General features: G+C 43.4%; 1 protein-coding gene across 1 annotated transcript in view; it reads left to right on the top strand.

The window, feature by feature from the left end:
• Positions 1-606: 606 nt before the first annotated feature.
• The window catches only part of LOC130356551 (extracellular calcium-sensing receptor-like), a 137,960-nt gene continuing 117,133 nt past the window's right edge, over positions 607-21,433 (top strand). Inside the window, exons 1-2 of the mRNA XM_056558634.1 lie at positions 607-698; positions 762-1,047. Of these exons, the coding sequence (XP_056414609.1) occupies positions 607-698; positions 762-1,047 (378 nt within the window). The remainder of the gene's footprint in view (positions 699-761; positions 1,048-21,433) is intronic.

Raw genomic sequence — 21,433 nt, 5'->3', positions numbered from 1 at the left:
ACTAAAGTGCAAAAACGATGAGTCCTTAAGGTGTTAAACATAAATGTAAAAAAATAACCATAAACATATGTTGTATCACCTCGTGCGTAAATGTCTAAACCATAAAAATATGATGTTAATTAAACTAGACAGACAATGGCGTATATGTGAAAGAATTGCGTATTTTTGGTCACTTTGTATACCCTAAAAAAATGTATAGTAAGTGATTAAAAAGTTCCATCAAAAGATATATAGTACTAATAAAAACTACAGATCACAGCACAAAAAATGAGCCCTCATTCATCCCCGTATATATGGAAAAAAAAAAAAAAGTTAGAGGGGTCTGATGAGGACAATTTTAAACTTACTAAGTAAAACAAAATAAAACCTATATAAGTTTGGTATCATTTTAATTGTATGGACATACAGAATAGAGATAAGGTGTCATTTTTACTGAAAAGTGCACTGTGTACAAGCGGAAGCCCCAAAAATTTACTAAATTGCATTTCTTGGTTCAATTTTGTCCCAATAAAAAAAAATAAAAAAAAAATAAATGTTTCGCCATAGAATTTGTGGTATAAATCTAAATTGGTGGTGCAAAAAACAAGCCCTCAGGGTAAGGTTAGTATGTTAGACACCACAAAGGGGTCAGAAACGCATTTCATGCCCTTACAATTCAGCTTTATCAGCAACCCCAGAAGCAAAACTGTAAATCAAATGTAAGTGCTGTTCATTGTACAGTGTGCTCATGGTTTATTATCATGATTTATTACTTATTTTAGATTTCATACTGAACAATATAAGAGCCTCTTGATGTTCATGCTTACCATTGATGAGATTAACAAAAATCCAGAACTTCTGCCCAATGTAACCCTCGGTTATCACATATTTGATACTTGTGGAAATTCAAGGAAATCCATAAAGTCTGCCATTCAGATATTGTCTGGAAAAAACAAAGAGACTCCAAACTACTCGGATCATGGTAAAGTGGCCGCTTTTGTGCTTAGTTCCGGATTTCATACAAATATGGCCTTGACACAATTCCTCAGTCTATATAGATTTACACAGGTAAGTGACATCCAATAGTGTTATATAACACTTCTAACCTACAGATACATGATGACTGCTATAGTTTATGGTGGAATATATGGCTATGATTTATATATTCTTCTATGTTCTGTTTGTATAGATCAGTTATGGACCTTTTGACCCTCTCCTCAGTGATAGGGTCTTATACCCAACATTATATCAGATTTCTTCTGATGACTGGGCTCGATATACAGCTATTGTGAAGTGTCTGCAATACTTTGGATGGACCTGGGTTGGGATCATTACACAAGAAAATGGGATTGGTGAAATGGAGTCAGAAATTCTTAGTAAACTGATGACCCAGCATAAGATCTGTATAGACTTTATCATAACGTTTAGCCAAAAAGATGGTATGGAGAATTTAAAAAAAACAGACAAGATTAAAAAATCAAATGTTAAAGTCATAGTGCTCTGTTGTCCTTATTACTATCATCGCAATTTCTTTTCACACATCAGCAATGCTCGGCTAAGAAATATCACATTGATCGTTCACGAGTCTTGGACTGGAATTAAATGTTCCAGTTATGGTTTTTGTCAATTTTTCAACTGCAGCTTAACGGTTATGATGCCCAAAGTTCTGAAACACAAGTATGATATGAAGAGTGTGAACCCCTGGACCCGTCCAAATGACCCAATGCCAGAAGATATTTGGTATGAAAACTATTACTGTCTGACTAAAAATAAAAATATTTTTTTACAAAGGACACATCATAGTATTATGCCTTCAATCAACTGCACTAAGATATATGATTTGACTGATATGATAAATGATGACTACAAGGATACTTATATGTACTATGCGTACACAGCAGTATATATTCTGGCACATGTTTTGAACAGAACTTTCTTAAGAAGAAATAGTTCATGGACAAATGGGTTAAGACAAAAAGTAAGTAACTTGTATCAACCTGTACAAGAGCATATGTACCATACTGAGAGACCATGCAGCTACTATGGGGCCCTTGGAGAGAGAGACCTTGTCTTGGTTGGCCCATTCCCCTCTCTCTCTCTCTCTCCAAGGAACTGTATTGTCAGTAAATTAATGAGATGGGGTAATGAATAATGGCTCATAGAAAGATAGGGGATATAAACAACAGGCCCTTCTGTCGTGGGAGAGAAAAATCTGATGCCATAATAGGAGGCCCCTTTGAGATATTTGCTGTGGGGCCCCTATCTTCTATGTACACCACTGGACCGACACCTATATCTGTGTTTCAGAGAAGAGTTGATAGAATTGATCTTATAGCATCTAATTAAGCCCTGACCTCCTCCATGGTTACATGAGTAAACAGACTGTTAACCTCCAGGAGATCGACACACTCCTCTCCAAAATAACATATTTTTAAGGTAAAATGGGAAAAGCATCAATGTCAATATTTTTAGGGGGCTTTAACCTCTTAAGGACCAATGACGCCCTGGAACGTCATGGCACCCTGGGCCTTAAGGACCAATGACGCCGCTCGCCGGGCAGAGATCGGGACTGGATGCCTGCTGAAATCCTTCAGCAGGCATCCAGGGCAAACACCGAGGGGGGCCATGTAGACCCCCCATGTCGGCGATCGCCGCAAATCGCAAGGGAAATCGCCCTTGCGATCTGCGGCGATACGGGGCTGATAGGGTCTCTGGGACCCGACCGCCCGGTAATTTCGCATGATCCCGGCTGTCACAGACAGCCAGGACCATGCTAAAGCACAGGAGCGAGGTGGCAAGCCTGCCACCTCCTCCGATCCCCTGCGATCCGTCGGTTAGTTAACCGACCAATCGCTGGGGGGGGGGCGGTTACTTCCTCCCGCCCTGCTCGGCCCCTGAAAGTCTGGAGAGGATGGGAGGAAGACCGGAGGACACGGCGGGGGGCGGGGGAGTGCTGGGGACCGGCCCCGGTACTTACCTCGTCCCTGAAGACCCGGATCCCAGCGATGAAGATGGCGGCAGCGGCGACAGGTGAGTAGATCTTCAGCCGCGGTCGGGCCCTTTACAGCAATGCACGTCGCCGTAAAGCGACATGCATTGCTATATTGGGACCCTGTATACTACAACTCCCAGCCCTTGGCATCTGGGCATGCTGGGAGTAGTAGTTTTGCAACATCTGGAGGTCCACAGTTTGGAGACCACTGTGCCCTTCCAGATGTTGCAAAACTACACATCCTCAGCATGGCCTTACTGTCCAGGCATGCTGGAAGTTGTAGTTCTGTAACATCTGGCCCTTCAGATGTTGCAGAACTACAACTCCCAGCATTCCTGGACAGTTTGGGCATACTGGGAGTTGTAGTTTTGCAACATCTGGAAGGGCACAGATTGGGAACCACTGTATTAGTGGTCTACAAACTGTAGTCCTCCAGATGTTGCAAAACTACAACTCCAAGCATGGTGGGAGTTGTAGTTGGGCAACATCTGGCTCTAAAGATGTTGCCGAACTACTACTTCCAGCATGCCTGAGAATGCTGGGAGTTGTAGTTTTGCAACAACAGGAGGCACACTGTTTGGGAAACATTGTCTGTTTCCTAACTCAGTGTTTCCCAACCCGTGTGCCTCCAGCTGTTGCAAAACTATAACTACCAGTATGCACTGAAAGACTGTGCATGCTGGGAGTTGTAGTTTTGCAACAGCTGGAGGTCCCCCCCCCCCCCTGTGAATGTACAGGATACATTCACATGGGCAGGTGGCTTACAGTGAGTATCAGGCTGCAAGTTTGCAATGCAGCAAATTTTGCGCGGCAGCTCAAACTCGCAGCGGGAAACTTGCTGTAACCCCCCGCCCGTGTGACTGTACCCTAAAAACACTACACTACACTAACACAAAATAAAATAAAAAAAGTAAAAAACACTACATATACACATACCCCTACACAGCCCCCCTCCCCAATAAAAATGAAAAACGTCTTGTACGCCACTGTTTTCAACATGGAGCCTCCAGCTGTTGCAAAACAACAACTCCCAGTATTGCCGGACAGCCGTTGACTGTCCAGGCATGCTGGGAGTTTTGCAACAGCTGAAGGCACCCTGTTTGGGAATCACTGGCGTAGAATACCCCTATGCAAATCCCTTTAGGGCCACATAGGGGGTATCGCCGTACTCGGGAGAAATAGCCTAACAAATTTTTGGGGGCTTTTTCTCCTTTCACCCCTTATGAAAAGGTGAAGTTGGGGTCTACACCAGCATGTTAATGTAAAAAAATTTATTTTTTACACTAACATGCTGGTGTTGCCCCATACTTTTCATTTTGACAAGAGGTAAAAGGGAAAAAATTTGTAATGCAATTTCTCCCGACTACGGAGATACCCCATATGTGTGCGTAAAGTGCTCTGGGGGCGCACAACAAGGCCCAGAAAGGAGAGTGCGCCATGTACATTTGAGGTGATTTTCACAGGGGTGGCTGATTGTTACAGCGGTTTTGACAAACGCAAAAAAAAAAAAACCCACATGTGACCCCATTTCGGAAACTACACCCCTCACGGAATGTAATGAGGGGTGCAGTGAGAATTTACCCCCCCCCCCCACTGGTGTCTGACAGATCTTTGGAACAGTGGGCTGTGCAAATAAAACATTTTGTACAGCCCACTGTTCCAAAGATCTGACAGACACCAGTGGGGGGTAAATGCTCACTGTACCCTTTGTTACGTTCCTCAAGGGGTCTAGTTTCCCAAATTTTTTTTACATATGCAAAAGTCGTGAAACACCTGTGGGGTATTAAGGCTCACTTTATTCCTTGCTACGTTCCTCAAGGGGTCTAGTTTCCAAAATGGTATGCCATGTGGGTATTTTTTGCTGTTCTGGCACCATAGGGGCTTCCTAAATGCGACATGCCCCCCGAGCAAAATTTGCTCTCAAAAAGCCAAATATTACTCCTTCTCTTCTGAGCATTGTAGTTCGCCCATAGTGCACTTCAGGTCAACTTATGGGGTACCTCCATACTCAGAAGAGATGGGGTTACAAATTTTGGGGGGTATTTTCTGCTATTAACCCTTGCATAAATGTGAAATTTGGGGGGAAACACACATTTTAGTGAAATTTTTTTGAATTTTTTTTACATATGCAAAAGTCGTGAAACACCTGTCGGGTATTAAGGCTCACTTTATTCCTTGTTACGTTCCTCAAGGGGTCTAGTTTCCAAAATGGTATGCCATGTGTTTTTTTCCCTGTTCTGGCACCATAGGGGCTTCCTAAATGCAACATGCCCCCCAAAAACCATTTCAGAAAAACGTACTCTCCAAAATCCCCTTGTCGCTCCTTCGCTTCTGAGCCCTCTACTGCGCCCGCCGAACACTTTACATAGACATATGAGGTATGTGCTTACTCGAGACACATTGGGCTACAAATATAAATATAAATGTTCTCCTTTTACCCCTTGTAAAAATAAAAAAATTGGGTCTACAAGAACATGCGAGTGTAAAAAATGAAGATTGTGAATTTTCTCCTTCACTTGCTGCTATTCCTGTGAAACACCTAAAGGGTTAAAATGCTGACTGAATGTCATTTTGAATACTTTAAGGGCTGCAGTTTTTATAATGGGGTCATTTGTGGGGTATTTCTAATATGAAGACCGTTCAAATCCACTTCAAACCTGAACTGGTCCCTGAAAAATTGTGATTTTGGAAATTTTGTGAAAAATTGGAAAATTGCTGCTGAACTTTGAAGCCCTCTGGTGCCTTCCAAAAGTAAAAACACGTACATTTTATGATGCAAACATAAAGTAGACATATTGTATATGTGAATAAAAAAAATGATTTGAAATATCCATTTTCCTTACAAGCAGAGAGCTTTAAAGTTAGAAAAATGCTAAATTTTCAATTTTTTCATCAAATTTTGGAATTTTTCACTAAGAAACGATGCAAGTATCGACAAAATTTTACCAATAACATAAAGTAGAATATGTCACGAAAAAAACAATCTCGGAATCAGAATGATAGGTAAAAGCATCCCAGAGTTATTAATGTTTAAAGTGACAGTGGTCAGATTTTAAAAAAACGCTCTGGTCCGAAGGTGTAAAATGGCCTGGTCCTTAAGGGGTTAAGGCATTCTCTGTACAATATTAAAGGGGTATTCCAGGCCAAAACTTTTTTTTTATATATATATCAACTGGCTCCGGAAAGTTAAACAGATTTGTAAATTACTTCTATTAAAAAATCTTAATCCTTCCAATAGTTATTAGCTTCTGAAGTTGAGTTGTTGTTTTCTGTTTAACTGCTCAATGAGGATGTCACGTCCCAGGAGCTGTGCAGTTCCTATGGGGATAATTTCCCATCATGCACAGCTCCCGGGACGTGACATCATCATTGAGCAGTTAGACAGAAAACTTCAGAAGCTAATAACTATTGGAAGGATTAAGATTTTTTTAATAGAAGTAATTTACAAATCTGTTTAACTTTCCTGAGCCAGTTATATAAAAGTTTTTGCCTGGAATACCCCTTTAATGGTATTTTAAAATGAATGGTTTAGTATGATTACCACAATACAAAATTCATATAATTTTGTATTTTCTTTTACAAATTTCTTAAAATATGTATTTTTAAAACTTCTAAGCCTAGCCATATTTTGAGCTGTGCCTCTCTGCTGCTAGTGTGCAGCCAAGGTTGCCTTATGTGTTATTTGTTATATGATACTTGTTGCGATCAGAGACGTTGCTGTGGTCTGTAACATGCAGGAGGGTTATACAGGGGGCTGATTCTGGGATATGTATTACGCTGGGGCCTGATACTAGCCTCTGTATTATACAAGGGGAGGTGATACCTGGGTCTGATTCTGGGGTCTGTATTATGAAGGGGGTGATACCCGGGTTGGCTTCTGAGGTATGTATTTTGTTGGGGGCCTGATACTGGGTTCTTGTTCTGGGGTGTGTATTATGCTGGAAGGTGTGTGTGTTTGTGTGTGTGTGTGTGTGTGTGTGTGGTGATATTGGTGAGTTATTCTGTGTTCTGTATTATGCTTGGGGTGCCTCATACTGGGGTCTGATCCTGGGTTCTGTGTTATGAAGGTCTAGGAAAACACAGAAACAAACACAGTATACCACACCCATAATAGGCCCCACCACTTATGCACATAAAAAGTGGCAGGGGTGCCAGGGGGGGAAGTCTCATATGGTGCCCTTGCATTATTTGATTTGGGAGCACTGAGTGTTGTGAGTCTGCCCCTGCTTGTAGCTATCAACAAGATCTTATGACCCCCATGTTAGCCAATAATTACTTGTATTTATGTGTTATAGAGCTATAGGCTATAGGCCAATCAGGAGACAGCATAGAGTGGGTTTTAACCCCTTAAGGACCAGGCCAATTTTAACTGTAGGACCACAGCGTTTTTTTGCACATCTCACCACTTTCACTTTAAGCATTAATAACTCTGGGATGCTTTTACCTTTCATTCTGATTCCGTGATTTTTTTTTTTTGTGACATATTCTACTTTATGTTAGTGGTAAAATTTTGTCGATACTTGCATCATTTCTTGGTGAAAAATTCCAAACTTTGATGAAAAAATTGAACATTTAGCATTTTTCTAATTTTGAAGCTCTCTGCTTGTAAGGAAAATAGACATTCCAAATAAATTATATTTTGATTCACAAATACAATATGTCTACTTTATGTTTGCATCATAAAGTTGACATGTTTTTACTTTCGGAAGACATCAGAGGGCTTCAAAGTTAAGCAGCAATTTTCCAATTTTTCACAACATCGGAATTTTTCATCGACCAGTTCAGGTTTGAAGTGGATTTGAAGGGCTTTCTTATTAGAAATACCCCACAAATGACCCCATTATAAAAACTGCACCCCTCAAAGTATTCAAAATGACATTCAGTAAGTGTGTTAACCCTTTAGGTGTTTCACAGGAATAGCAGCAAAATGAAGGAGAAAATTCAAAATCTTAATTTTTTACACTCACATGTTATTATAGACCCAGTTTTTGAATTTTTACAAGGGGTAAAAGGAGAAAAATCGACTCAAAATATGTAACCCAATTTCTCTCGAGTAAGGAAATACCTCATATGTGGATGTAAAGTGTTCGGCGGGCACAGAAGAGGGCTCAGAAGGATAGGAGTGACAAGGGGATTTTGGAGAGTGAGTTTTTCTGAAATGGTTTTTGGGGGGGCATGTCACATTTAGGAAGCCCCTATGGTGCCAGAACAGCAGAAAAAAAACCACATGGCATACCATTTTGGAAACTACACCCCTCAAGGCACGTAACAAGGGGTCCAGTGAGCCTTAACACCCCACAGGTGTTTGACGACTTTTCGTTAAAGTCGGATGTGTAAATGAAAAAAAAAAAGTGAAGTTTTCCCCCCCAAATTTACCATTTTCATAAAGGGTAATGGGAGAAAATGCCCCCCCCCCAAAAAAAAATTGTAACCCCCATGTTAGGACGTAAAATGCTCTGCGGGTGTACTACAATGCTCAGAAGAGAAGGAGTCACATTTGGCTTTTGGAAAACAAATTTTGCTGAAATGGTTTTTGGGGGGCATGTCGCATTTAGGAAGCCCCTATGGTGCCACAACAGCAAAAAAAAACAACAACATGGCGTACTATTTTGGAAACTGCACCCCTCAAGGAACGTAACAAGGGGTACAGTGAGCCTTAACACCTCACAGGTGTTTGACAATTTTTTGGATGAATTTGGATGTGTAAATGAAAAAAATTATTTTCACAAAAATGCAGATTTTTACAAGGGGTAATAGGAGAAAATTACCCCCAAAATTTGTAACCCAATTTCTTCTGAGTATGGAAATACCCAATGTGTGGACGTCAAGTGCTCTGCTGGCGCACTACAATGCTCAAAAGAGGAGAAGCGCCATTGAGCTTACGGGAGAGAGAATTTGTTTGAAATGGAAGTCGGGGGCCATGTGCGTTTACAAAGCCCCCCGTGGTGCCAGAACAGTGGAGCCCCCCCCCCCCACATGTGACCCCATTTTGGAAACTGCACCCCTCACAAAATTTAATAAGGGGTGCAGTGAGCATTTACACCCCACTGGCGTTTGACAGATCTTTAGAACAGTGGGCTGTGCAAATGAAAAATTACATCCCTCAGACACCTGTTCGTTGTAAATGCTCGCTGCACCCCTTAATACATTACATGAGGGGTGTAGTTTCCAAAATGGGGTCACATTGGGGGGGTCAATTATTCTGGCACCACGGGGGGCTTTGTAAACACACATGGCCTTCAATACCAGATAAATTTTCTCTTCAAAAGCCCAATGGCTCTCCTTCTCTTCTGAGCATTGTAGTTAGCCAGCAGAGCACTTTACATCCACATATGGGGTATCTATACACTCAGAAGAAACGGGGTTACAAAATTTGGGGAGCTTTTTTCCTATTTTCCCATGTGAAAATGAAATATTTAGGGTAACACCAGCATTTTTGTGAATTTTTTTTTTAATCTCATTTTCCCATCCAGCTTTAACGAAAATTTGTGAAACACCTGTGGGGTGTTAAGGCTCACTATACCCCTTGTCATGTTCTATGAGGGGTGTCGTTTCCAAAATGGGGTAACATGTGGGTATTTATTTTTTTGCTTTACGCCCACATATGGGGTATTTCCGTACTCAGGAGAAGTTGTGTTACAAATTTTGTTTTTTGTTTTTTCTTTTACGTCTTGTGAAAATAAAAAGTATGGGGCAACACCAGCATGTTAGTGTAAAACTTCTTATTTTTTTAACACTAACAGGCTGCTGTAGACCCCAACATTTCCTTTTCATAAGGGGTAAAAGGAGAAAAAGCCCCCCCAAAATTTGTAGAGCAATTTCTCCCGAGTATGGAAGTACCCCATATGTGGCCCTAAACTGTTTCCCTGAAATACGACAGGGCTCTGAAGTGAGAGAGCGCCATGTGCATTTGAGGTCTAAATTAGCGATTGCATAAGTGTGGACATAGGGGTATTCTACACCAGTGATTCCCAAACAGGGTGCCTCCAGCTGTTGCTAAACTTCCAGCATGCCTGGACAGTCAGTGGCTGTCCGGAAATGCTGGGAGTTGTTGTTTTGCAACAGCTGGGGGCTCCATTTTGGACACACTGCCGTACAATCCTTTTTTCATTTTTATCGGGGGGGGGCAGTCTAAAGGGATGTTTATGTAGTGTTTTACCCTTTATTATGTGTTAGTGTAGTGTTTTTAGGGTACATTCGCACTGGCGGGTTACGGTGAGTTTCCCGCTAGGAGTTTGCGCTGCGACGAAAAATTTACCGCAGCTCAAACTTGAAGCAAGAAACTCAGTGTAAACCTGCCAGTGTGAATGTACCCAGTACATTGGGGTGGGAGGGGGGGCAAACCTCCAGCTGTTTCTAAACTACAACTCCCAGCACGTACTGACAGATCGTGCATGCTGGGAGTTGTACTTTTGCAACAACTGGAGGCACACTGGTTGGAAAACCTTCAGTTAGGTTCTGTTACCTAACTCAGTATTTTCCAACCAGTGTGCCTCCAGCTGTTGCAAAACTACAACTCAGAGCATGTACTGATCGCCAAAGGGCATGCTGGGAGATGTAGTTATGCAACAGCTGGAGGTACGCAACTACAACTCCCAACGTGCCGAGACAGCGGATTGCTGTCTGGGCATGTTGGGAGTTGTAGTTTTGCAACATCTGGAAGACTACAGTTTAGAGACCACTGTATAGTGGTCTCAGACTGTAGCCCTCCAGATGTTGCTAGGCAACTCACCGGCTTCCGTACAATCCAACGAGCCAGCCGCACGACATTGCCGCCAGCAGCCTGCGGATGGTAAGTGGATCTTCAGCCGTCGGTCCTCTTTGGTTTCCATGTCCTTCCCCGCTTATTGTGGGTGGGCAGAACGGGAAAACCGAAAGTTAACCCCCTCGCCCCCGATCTGCTATTGGTAGTCGCTTCTGGCAACCAATAGCAGGGATAGGAGGGGTAGCACCCCTGCCACCTCACTCCTATCCCTTCAAGGGGATCGTGGGTGTCTTAGACAACCCCGATCCCCCTTATATTCCAGGTCACCACATTCCCGCATGAATCCCGCATGAATCACTAGCGATTTGTGGCGATTGCCAACATGGGGGGGTCTGATGACTGCCCTGAGCCTTTTTTGCGGAGTGCCTGCTGATAGATATCAGCAGTCACCCCACTCCCCGCCCGGTACGCCCTTGGTCCTTAACCCCTTAAGGACCAAGGACGTACCGGTACGTCCTTGGTCCTGCTCTCCTGATATAACGCGGGGTTACACAGTAATATCACGGCGGGCCCAGCGTCATAGTGAAGCCGGGACACGCCTCTGGGACCTATAACACTGCAAAAAAAAAGGGGAAAAAAAAGTGAATAAAGATCATTTAACCCCTCCCCTATTAAAAGTTTGAATCACCCCCCTTTTCCAATAAAAAAAAAAACACAGTGTAAATAAAAATAAAAATAAACATATATGGTATCACCGCGTGCGGAAATGTCCGAATTATAAAAATATATCATTAATTAAACCGCTCGGTCAATGGCGTAAAAATGAATAAAAAGCGATCAAAAAGTCCTATCAATGCAAAAATGGTACCGTTAAAAACTTCAGATCACAGCGCAAAAAATGAGCCCTCATACCGCCCCATACACGGAAAAATAAAAAAGTTATAGGGGTCAGAAGATAACAATTTTTAACGTATTAATTTTCCTGCATGTTGTTATGATTTTTTCCAGAAGTCCGACAAAATCAAACCTATATAAGTAGGGGATCATTTTAATCGTATGGACCTACAGAATAAAGATAAGGTGTCATTTTTACCGCAAAATGTACTACGTAGAAACGGAAGCCCCCAAAAGTTACAAAACAGCGTTTTTTTTTTTCAATTTTGTCGCACAATGATTTTTTTTTCGTTTCACCGCAAATTTTTGGGCAAAATGACTGATGTCATTACAAAGTAGAATTGGTGGCGCAAAAAATAAGCCATCATATGGATTTTTAGGTGCAAAATTGAAAGAGTTATGATTTTTTAAAGGCAAGGAGCAAAAAACGAAAATGCAAAAACGGAAAAAACCCCGGTCCTTAAGGGGTTAAGTACCAGGGAGCAAAGGCGTACCTGTATGCCCTTGGTCCTTAAGTGGTTAAAAGCCCCATGCATTTGCATTAACGTGTGCCAACCCCTGCTCTGTACGCCTGCAGAGCCGTAGCACCATACAGGAGATTCTGGGGGATCAGACACATATCCTCTATCTTTTGGATAGGGGATACATTTTCCTACATGGGACTACTCCTCTAAGTCCTGCAATATCGCTAATGAAAATATAACACAGAATGGGTCCAAATTGTCAATTGTTGCCTTTATAGGAATGATTTTGTGGTAATGGCACAGATGCTTTTGCTCAATAAAAATGTGTTTTATAAAAAAAAATATCCCTTTTGTGATGCTACATTTCAAGAAACAGAAAACATCAAACTAATTGCTGTCAGTCCATTAATAGGAGTAGTCTCGTTCTAATCAGAGCTGTGGTTCATAGCAAGCTTCCATAAGCGCATTGAGAGACCCAGCTCCTGTGCGTCTTTTGTACTTTCTCAAGCACAACAAATGCCGCCCACTATTTGCATGAATAGACATAGATTGTATACATATGGTTATAATATAACTTGCCAGCAATAGATAATGGGAAAAATTCCTTACTTTAGCTGCTTGACATGAAAAGGTTGCATCTTTTTCACTTTTTTAACTTTTAAAGGGGTAGTCCAGTGGTGAAAAACTTATCCCCCTATCCTAAGGATAGGGGATAAGTTTGAGATCGCGGGGGGTCCGACCGCTGGGGCCCCCTGCGATCTCTCTGTACGGGGCCCGGCTCTCCGCCTAGATAGCGGGTGTCGACTTATCCCTTTTTTGGGGATGGATCCTCGTTTGTGTATTTGTGAGCCTGGCTGATATAAAGCATAGAAACAAGGGTGGTGTAATGGTGGGAGGTGAAGTATACAGTGTACAGCAGGAGGTGGTGGACTGGTGGTAGTGTAAGTATCCAAAGTACAGCAGGAGGTGGTGGACTGGTGGTAGTTGTAATATCCAGTGAACAGCAGGAGTTGTGGGACTGGTGGTAGTTGTAGTTGCCACTGTAGAACAGGAGGTGGTAGACTAGAAGGTGGGTAGTATCCAGTGTACAGCAGAAGGTAGTGTACTGGTATTTGTAGTAGTATCTAGGATACAGCATGAGGGTGCAGACTGGTGGTCGTTGTAGGAGGTGGAGGACTGGTAGGAGCTGTAATAGTCAGCATACAACAGTACGTGGCAGACTGGTGGGAGTATACAATGTACAGCAGATGGTGGCAGACTGGTGGTAGTTTTAGTGGCCAGTATTCAGCAGGAGATTGTCAACTGGTGGAAGTTGTAATAGCCAGCAGATAGCAAGAAGTGAGGAACTGTTAGGAGATGTAGTATCTAGCGGATTGTAGGAGGTGGAAGACTGGTATGAGTTAACCTCTTAACCACAATGGACGTAAATGTACGTCATGGTGCGGTGGTACTTAACGCACCATGACATACATTTAAATTATGGACATGACGGCGAGCATCGGACCGGTGCTTGCATCATGCACGGCAGGTCCCGGCTGCTGTCAGCAGCAGGGGGCTCGCCGGTAATGGCGGACATCTGTGATTGCGCTGATGTCTACCATTAACCCCTCGGATGCCATGATCAATACAGATTACGGCATCTGTGGCACTTAAAATGGATGATCAAATCGGCCGCAGCACTGCCACGGGGATCCGATCATCCATAATAGCAGCCTGAGGTCCCCTCACCGTCCTCTGTCCGTCTCCAGGGGTCTTCTGCTCTGGCCTGAGATTGAGCAGATCAGAGCAGAAGATCATCGATAATACTGATCAGTGCTATGCCCTATGCATTGCACTGTTCAGTAACTGCAATCAAGTGATTGCAATAAATAGTTTCCTATGGACACATAAAAAGTGTAAAAAAAAAAAAGTAAAAAAAAAAAAAAGTAAAATGTGAAAAATCCCCTCCCCAATAAAAATATAAAACATCCCTTTTTCCAATTTTATCACCAAAAAAAGCATAAAAAATATTAATTAATCAACATATTTGGCATTGCCGCATGTGTAAATGTTGGAACTATCAAAATATAATGTTAATTATCCGGTATGGTGAACGGCGTAAACGTTAGAAAAAAAAAAGTCTGAATTTGTCACATCATATTCCAAACAAACAATTTATAAAAAATGTATTTAACGTTTTATATATGTGAATGTGGTATCAATAAAAGGACAGATCATGGTGCAAAAAATTAGCCCTTATACCACCGCTTATACAGAAAAATGAAAAAGTTATAGTTCCTCAAAATAGAGGGATTCTAAATGTACTAATTTGGTTACAAAGTTTGCAATTTTTTAAAAAGCGGCACAGTTATAGAAAAGTATGTATTCATGAGTATCATTTTAATTGTATTGACCCACAGAATAAAGAATAAAAAAAAAATCATGTAAATTGTACAGCGAAAACGAAACGTCCTAAAAGTTGTAAAATTGCGGTTTTCTTTATAATTTCACCAGACAAATAGTATATTTTTGGTTGCGCCATACATTTTATGGTAAAATGAGTGATGTCATTACAAAGGACAACTGGTCGTGCAAAAAACAAGCCCTCATAATTTTCTGTGGATGAAAAAGGAGATTTTTTTATGCTTACCGTAAAATCTCTTTCTCGAAGGATCCATTGGCGGACACAGACCATGGGTGTATGCTGCTGTCTCTAGGAGGCTTGACACTATGGCAACAGAAAAGTTGGCTCCTCCCAGCAGGATATACCCACCCACAGGCACCTGAGGCAATCAGTTTTAGTCCCAGAGCAATAGGAGAAGACCAACAAGTCAAGAGAAAACCGCAAACTGTCTGAGCAATCAGAAGATAAGGCAACTGAACACACCTTCAGATAACTGAAATAGGAACACCAGAAAAAAAAGGGTGGGAGCTTTGTCCCTCAATGGATCCTTCGAGAAAGAGATTTTATGGTAAGGATAAAAAATCTCCTTTTCTCTATCGGCTCCATTGGGGGACACAGACCATGGGACGTACCAAAGCCGTCCCTTTGGTGGGTAAGGAATCAGACAGGTGGACGGTGGGATCACCGCCGTCTGCAACATCTTACAGCCCAGAGTAACATCAACTGATGCAAAGGTATGAATCTGGTAGCACCTTGAGAAAGAGTGCAAAGACGACTACGTGGATGCCTTACAGAACTGCAGAGGGCCCAGGATGCCCTGAAAAATGGGTGGAATGATCCAATACCCCGAAGGGTGGGATCTTCCCCTTGCAGCGGTAAGCTCCCAAAATGGTTGTCTTGTCCAACGACCACAAAAGGTTGTGGAACAAACGCTTCCAGGGATGAGAATAGCCGGCCAAAAGGACGGTAGGACGATGTTCTCATTGAGATAAAAAAGCCAAAACCATATCAGGTACGAAGGACGGACCTGGACGGAAAACAAAACAACTTGTCCTGGTATACAATCAGGAAGGGAGAACAGCAGGAGAGAGCTGCCAGCTCTGACACCCTCCTAACAGAGGGAAGAGCAATAAGGAATGCCACCTTCTGGGGAAGGAGGCGAAGAGAAATGTCCCTGAGAGGTTCAAAAAGGGGGCCTTGCAGGGCATCTAATACCAAGTGCAAGTCCCAAGGGAAAAAAGAACAGATGAACTGAATGTAAAACACTAAACAGGTCAGAAAAGACACTGCAGACCTGCTAACGCACCTGGGCAGCATTCATTGGCAAGAGACATACCGTCTCGCTTTCTTAGATGTTGAGAGCCTGTACACCTTGATCCCTCGCGATGAGGTTGTACAGACTGTTCTTGGGAGTTCTTGACAGAGACATACAAAACTGACAATTTAATTGACTTTGTGACTGAGTCCCTCCTCTTTATTCTCTCCCATAACGAATTCAGGGATGGCGACGAATGGTATAGACAGGATACCGGGACCGCTATGGGCACCCCAGTCTCCTGTACTTATGTCACTCTCTTTCTCACCATCCTTGAACGTTGTTTCTAGAGATGAGTGATTTTTTTGAAAAATTCTATTAGAACCATTTGGTGAATTTTCCCTAAAAAATAGTTTCGTTCCGAATTTATTTGCAGCAAATTGCTATTAAAAACAGCTATTTCTGGCCTATAATTGGGGCATAGAACAATTTGCCGTGTCATAACACGCATAGGGAGTGTGCTGTGTTAGTGAAAGAATACTGTTATTCAGTATGACATGCAGATTACAGGCATCGCTACTAGAATCACTGAAGCAGAGCATCTGGATGTGGCAGCAGGGAGACCATATGAGGTCAAAATTGAAGAGAATAAATTGATTTTCTATGTAATTTTTTTTTTTTTGAATTTATTTACATTTTTTGAGTACCCATTCTGGTGAGCATCGAGCTGCCGGTCCTCTGCAGGGCGAGCTACCACCTGTTCCAGCCCATGCCTCTCAGCGCCTACGCCAGCCCCCCCCTACCCCTCCACACTGTCTTACTCTTTGTGGAACTGCATGTTTCATTTAATCAGTTGTGGTCATTGTTATTGCTCCAACCTGTTTCATTGTATTCTTCTGGTAAGCTAATATATGACATAGATGATCATAGGTCCTCAGTCTTGAAAAGATTACATTGATTTCTTGAAATTTAAATTTAAGATTTTGATATTTAAATTTAATATTACACTCCCAAGTCTAATGTCCCAGGCCCCGGCGTTTACTTTAACCCCTTAACGACGAAGGACGTAAATTTACGTCCTCCGTCTGCTCCTGTGAGATGCCGCGGGGTCACGCGGTGTCCCCGCGTCATATCTGGTCGGTCCCGGCGGCCAATACAGGACATCACCGATCACGGTGATGCCCTGTATTAACCCTTCAGACGCGGCAATCAAAGCTGACCGGCGCGTCTTAAGCGAAAGTGAAAGTATCCTGGCTGCTCAGTCGGGCTGTTTGGGACCAACTCTGTGAAATCGCAGCCCTTACCTGCCTTCTTGGTGTCCGATCGGCGAATGACTGCTCCGTGCCTGAGATCCAGCCTCCGTGTCAAGCGCCGATAACACTGATCACAGGCATGTTAATACACGCCAGTCATCTGTGTAAAAGATCAGTGTGTGCAGTGTTATAGGTCCCTATGGGAGCTATAACACTGCAAAAAAAAAAAAGTGATAATAAAAATCATTTAACCCCTTCCCTAACAAAAGTTTGAATCACCCCCCTTTTCCCATAAAAAAATAAAACAGTGTAAATAAAAATAAACATATGTGGTATCGCCACGTGCGTAAATGTCCGAACTATAAAAATATATAATTAATTAAACCGCACGGTCAATGGCGTACATGTAAAAAAAAATCCAAAGTCCAAAAAAGCATATTTTTGGTCACTTTTTATACCATAAAAAATGGATAAAAAGTGATCAAAAAAGTCAGATCAAAACAAAAATGATACCGATAAAAACCAGATCACGGCGCAAAAAATGAGCCATCATACCGCCCTGTACGTGGAAAAATAAAAAAGTTATAGGGGTCAGAAGAGGAAATTTTTAAACGTATAAATTTTCCTGCATATAGTTATGATTTTTTCCAGAAGTACGACAAAATTAAACCTGTATAAGTAGGGGATCACTACACTCCACTCCAGTACACTCCAGTACAGGTGTTCGGTCCCCAGGCTGTATTCTTCTTACTTCATTTTAGCCCGGCACGTCACACAGAGCTTCAGCCTATCACCAGACGAGGCGGGACATCGCTGCGGCCGGTGATAGGCTGAAGCTCCGTGTGACGTGCCGGGCTAACAGGAAGTAAGAAGCAAACAGGCCGGGGACCGAACACCTGTACTGGAGTGTACCGGAGCTCCGGGGGCTCGTTGGCAGGTAAGAGAAAGTTTGTTTTCTTTTATTTTGCAGCCCGAACGGGATAAAATGAGAAAAGTGCGCACCTGACTACTCCTTTAAGGGGTTAAATAAATAGTATGGTTACACATAGTGTGCACATACGTACATCTAAGTGGTGTACTATTTTGGACCTGTTAAAGTCTCAAGGGCCTAGATACTGTGAAAGGCCAGGCAAAAGTACTCACCGGCTGGATAGTACACAAATACTTTTTTAAGCGTAGTGGAGTATTGTACTCCTCTCATATATGCACTAAGTATGTCAGGCAGAAAAGTGCCAGGACCTGCACAGAGTAGTGGCAGAGGCCTAAATTCATCAGGCAAATTTTGCAGCAGACCTGGGGGAGAGTAGCAGCAGGAGTAGCAGCAAGAGGCCTGAGCTCCCGGTATCAGCTAGCGGTCGCGTCTCGACCAGCAACCCATCTGCCGTCATTGAATGGTTAACACGGTCATCCACTTCATCACAAGTGACATCTAACACCCCCAGTCAGTAGGTTCCTCAGACACAACCCTCAGTTGGCATAGCCCGCGAGCAGTCCCTTTTCTCTGTCCTATGCTGTTCCCTCCCCCACAGAAGTATCTTATGCTGTGGGTTCAGCTCCACTATTAAGTGAGGACAATCTAGAGGACAGTCCGCAGCTACTGCCCATCCAAGAAGTGGAGGAGACATCCACCGCTTCTTACTCTAGGCAGGCAAGTAGTGATGAGGAGAGTGGCGTGGGAGGTGGTGTTGCAAGCATTCAGCCTCCTGAAGCAGACACTGTTGAGGAACCTGAGGAGGACATCAGTGACGTGCAGGCACTTATTGATAATGATGATGAAGCCGTTCGCACTTGGGAGCTGGGTAAAGAAGGGGCTTCATCATCATCAGGAGAAGAGGGCTGCAGGTTACCCGTGAGGCAGCAGCTGAGTCAGCAAGGTGGTAGAATGGTTGGCAGTCAGCATGGTGGCAGAAGTGGAAAGTCTGGAGCCAAACGTGCCCGGGGGAGACCACTTGCTTCATGGAAGGCTACCTTCCCAGGAGGTAGTGGAACAGGGGTTCCTGGAGACGGCAGCAGTAGCAGTCAATCAGTGTAGACTGTTTATGGGAAAATCAGCTACTTGGCATCCGGAGGAAGTTAACATGGCCACATTCAAGATGTGTCAGCAGAAGGTGAAGCGTGGCCAGGGTGCCAAGGTTGGCACCATGGCCCTGTGTCAACATATGCAGCGTCACCATAAAGCGTCCTAGGACAACCGTGGCTCCAATGTGGTGGTCCAGCCTGCTGCATCACCCAGTGGCACGCCGCTCCCTATTTCAGCCAGCCAAGGCTCCACCACCTCAGCCAAAGCTGTCTGTCACATCCATCTTTTGTCGGTCCAGATGCTCCTTCTCCTCCTACTTCGAGTCAGTCATTTCACCAGTAGAGATGAGCAAATCGAAGCTGACTAATCCAAATTCGTTCCGAATTTCATGAAAAATTTGATTTGATACGAATGTGAATATCGCCGTGATTCTATAGCACGAATCGCTTCATTAAACACAATTTAGTGCAGTCCAGGCTCCAGGACATCTAAAATGGTGGATCCACATGTGAGGACATGGGGCAAGGAACTCTGGGAAGGCAGGAACAACGGTAGGTGGGATGACCCTGTATCACATACAGAATGCAGCCTATCAGCAGCCAGTCACCCCAGTGATGTCACAGCCCTATATAATTGGCAGCCATATTGCTGCCAGTCACTTCATTCATTACACTGCAGAGAGATAGGACGAAAAACCTGTGTGTGTGTTATACAGAAAAGCTTTTTCCAGCAGCATTTTACCTCCTAGTCACATCAGCGTTCTGGTGGACAGAGAGCAGTGCTTTTTTCCAGTCACTTTCTACAGAATTGTATTACAGAGAGGGGCAGAGTGCTGTGTGTTTCCTCATACATTTCAACAAGCTGCCTCAACTTCATAAACCTTAGCAGAGGAGGCAGGAATAATTTTTCAGCGCAATTCTGTGTCTTTGTTCCACAACAAATCATCTGTTGGTTATAATAGTCTGTAGACAGTATAATACCCAGCAGTCCATTCCTAATAGTCTTTGACAGAGTGCAATTTTGTGTTTAGTACACAGCTTTTGTGTGCTCCAGCACTGTTGTGTACTGCTGATGTTGTGCAAAAATGTATTTTTAAGCGTACTGTAGCAAATTTTTCTGCCCTCATAAGTGCATACAAAATACCTACATCTAAGTAGTGTACTATTTTGTACCTTTCAATCTGTCAAGGGCCTAGATACTGTGAAAGGACAACCAAAAGTAATCACCGGCTGGTGTTTTACTCCAATCCGTTTTTTTTTAAGCATACTGTAATGCATTTTTCTGCCCTCTTTGTTCCACAATAAATGGTCTGCTGGTTATACTAGTCTGTAGACGGTATAACACATACACAGCAGTCCATTCCTAATAGTCTGTGAGAGAGTGCAATTTTGGGTTTAGTACACAGCAACTGTTTGCTGCAGCACTTGTTGTGTATTGCTGGTATTGTGCGAAAATACGTATTTTTCAGAGTACTGCATTTTTCTGGCCTCATAAGTGCATGCCACATACCTATATCTAAGTAGTGTACTATTTTGTACCTTTCAATCTGTCAAGGGCCTAGATACTGTGAATGTACAGTCAAAAGTACACACCTGCTGCTGTTCTAGACAAATACTGTTTTAAGCATAGTGAAGCGTATTGTACTCCCCTCATATACACACTAAGTATTTCAGGCAGAAAAGGGCCAGGACATGCACAGAGGAGTGGCAGAAGCCTAAATTCATCAGGCGAAGGCAGAGGTCGCAGCAGACTAGGGACGAGTGGCAGCATAAGTCACAGCGAGGGGCCTGAGCTTCTGTCATCAGCTAGCGGTCGTGTTTCGACCACCAACCCATCTGCCATCATCGATTGGTTAACACGGTCATTCACTTAATCACAAGTGACATCTGATACCCCCAGTCAACAGTCAGTGGGTTCCTTAGACACAACCCTCAGTCGGCATGGCCCAGTAGCAGTCCCTGTCCTCCCATTGCCTCTGTCCTATGCTGATGATGAGAAGAAGAGTGACGTGGGAGGTGGTGTTGTCAGGGTTCAGGGTCCTGAAGTAGACACTGTTGAGGAACCTGAGGAGGATAATCACTGACATGCAGACACTTGTTGATTATGATGAAGCCGATCGCAATTGGGAGCCGGGTGCAGAAGGGGCTTCATCATCATCAGGAGAAGAGGGTTGCAGGTAGCCCGTGAGGCAGCAGCTGAGCCAGCAAGGTGGTAGCATGGTTGGCAGTCCAGCTACTCAGCGGTGTGGCAGTTTTTCATCAAGCATCCAGAGGAGGTTACCATAGCCACATGCAAGATGTCTCGCCAGAAGGTGAAGCATTGCCAGGGTCCCAACGTTGGCACCATGGCCCTGCGTCAACATATGCTGCGCCACCATAAAGCGGCCTGGGAGAACCATAGCTCCCATGTAGTGGTCCAGCCTGCTGCATCACCCAGTGGCACGCCACTCCCTCTTTCAGCCAGCCAAGGCTCCACCACCTCAGCCAAA

The sequence above is a fragment of the Hyla sarda genome, chromosome 1 (genome assembly GCF_029499605.1).
Source record: "Hyla sarda isolate aHylSar1 chromosome 1, aHylSar1.hap1, whole genome shotgun sequence".
NCBI classification, from domain to species: domain Eukaryota; kingdom Metazoa; phylum Chordata; class Amphibia; order Anura; family Hylidae; genus Hyla; species Hyla sarda.
This window is presented reverse-complemented; position numbering and strand designations above follow the sequence as displayed.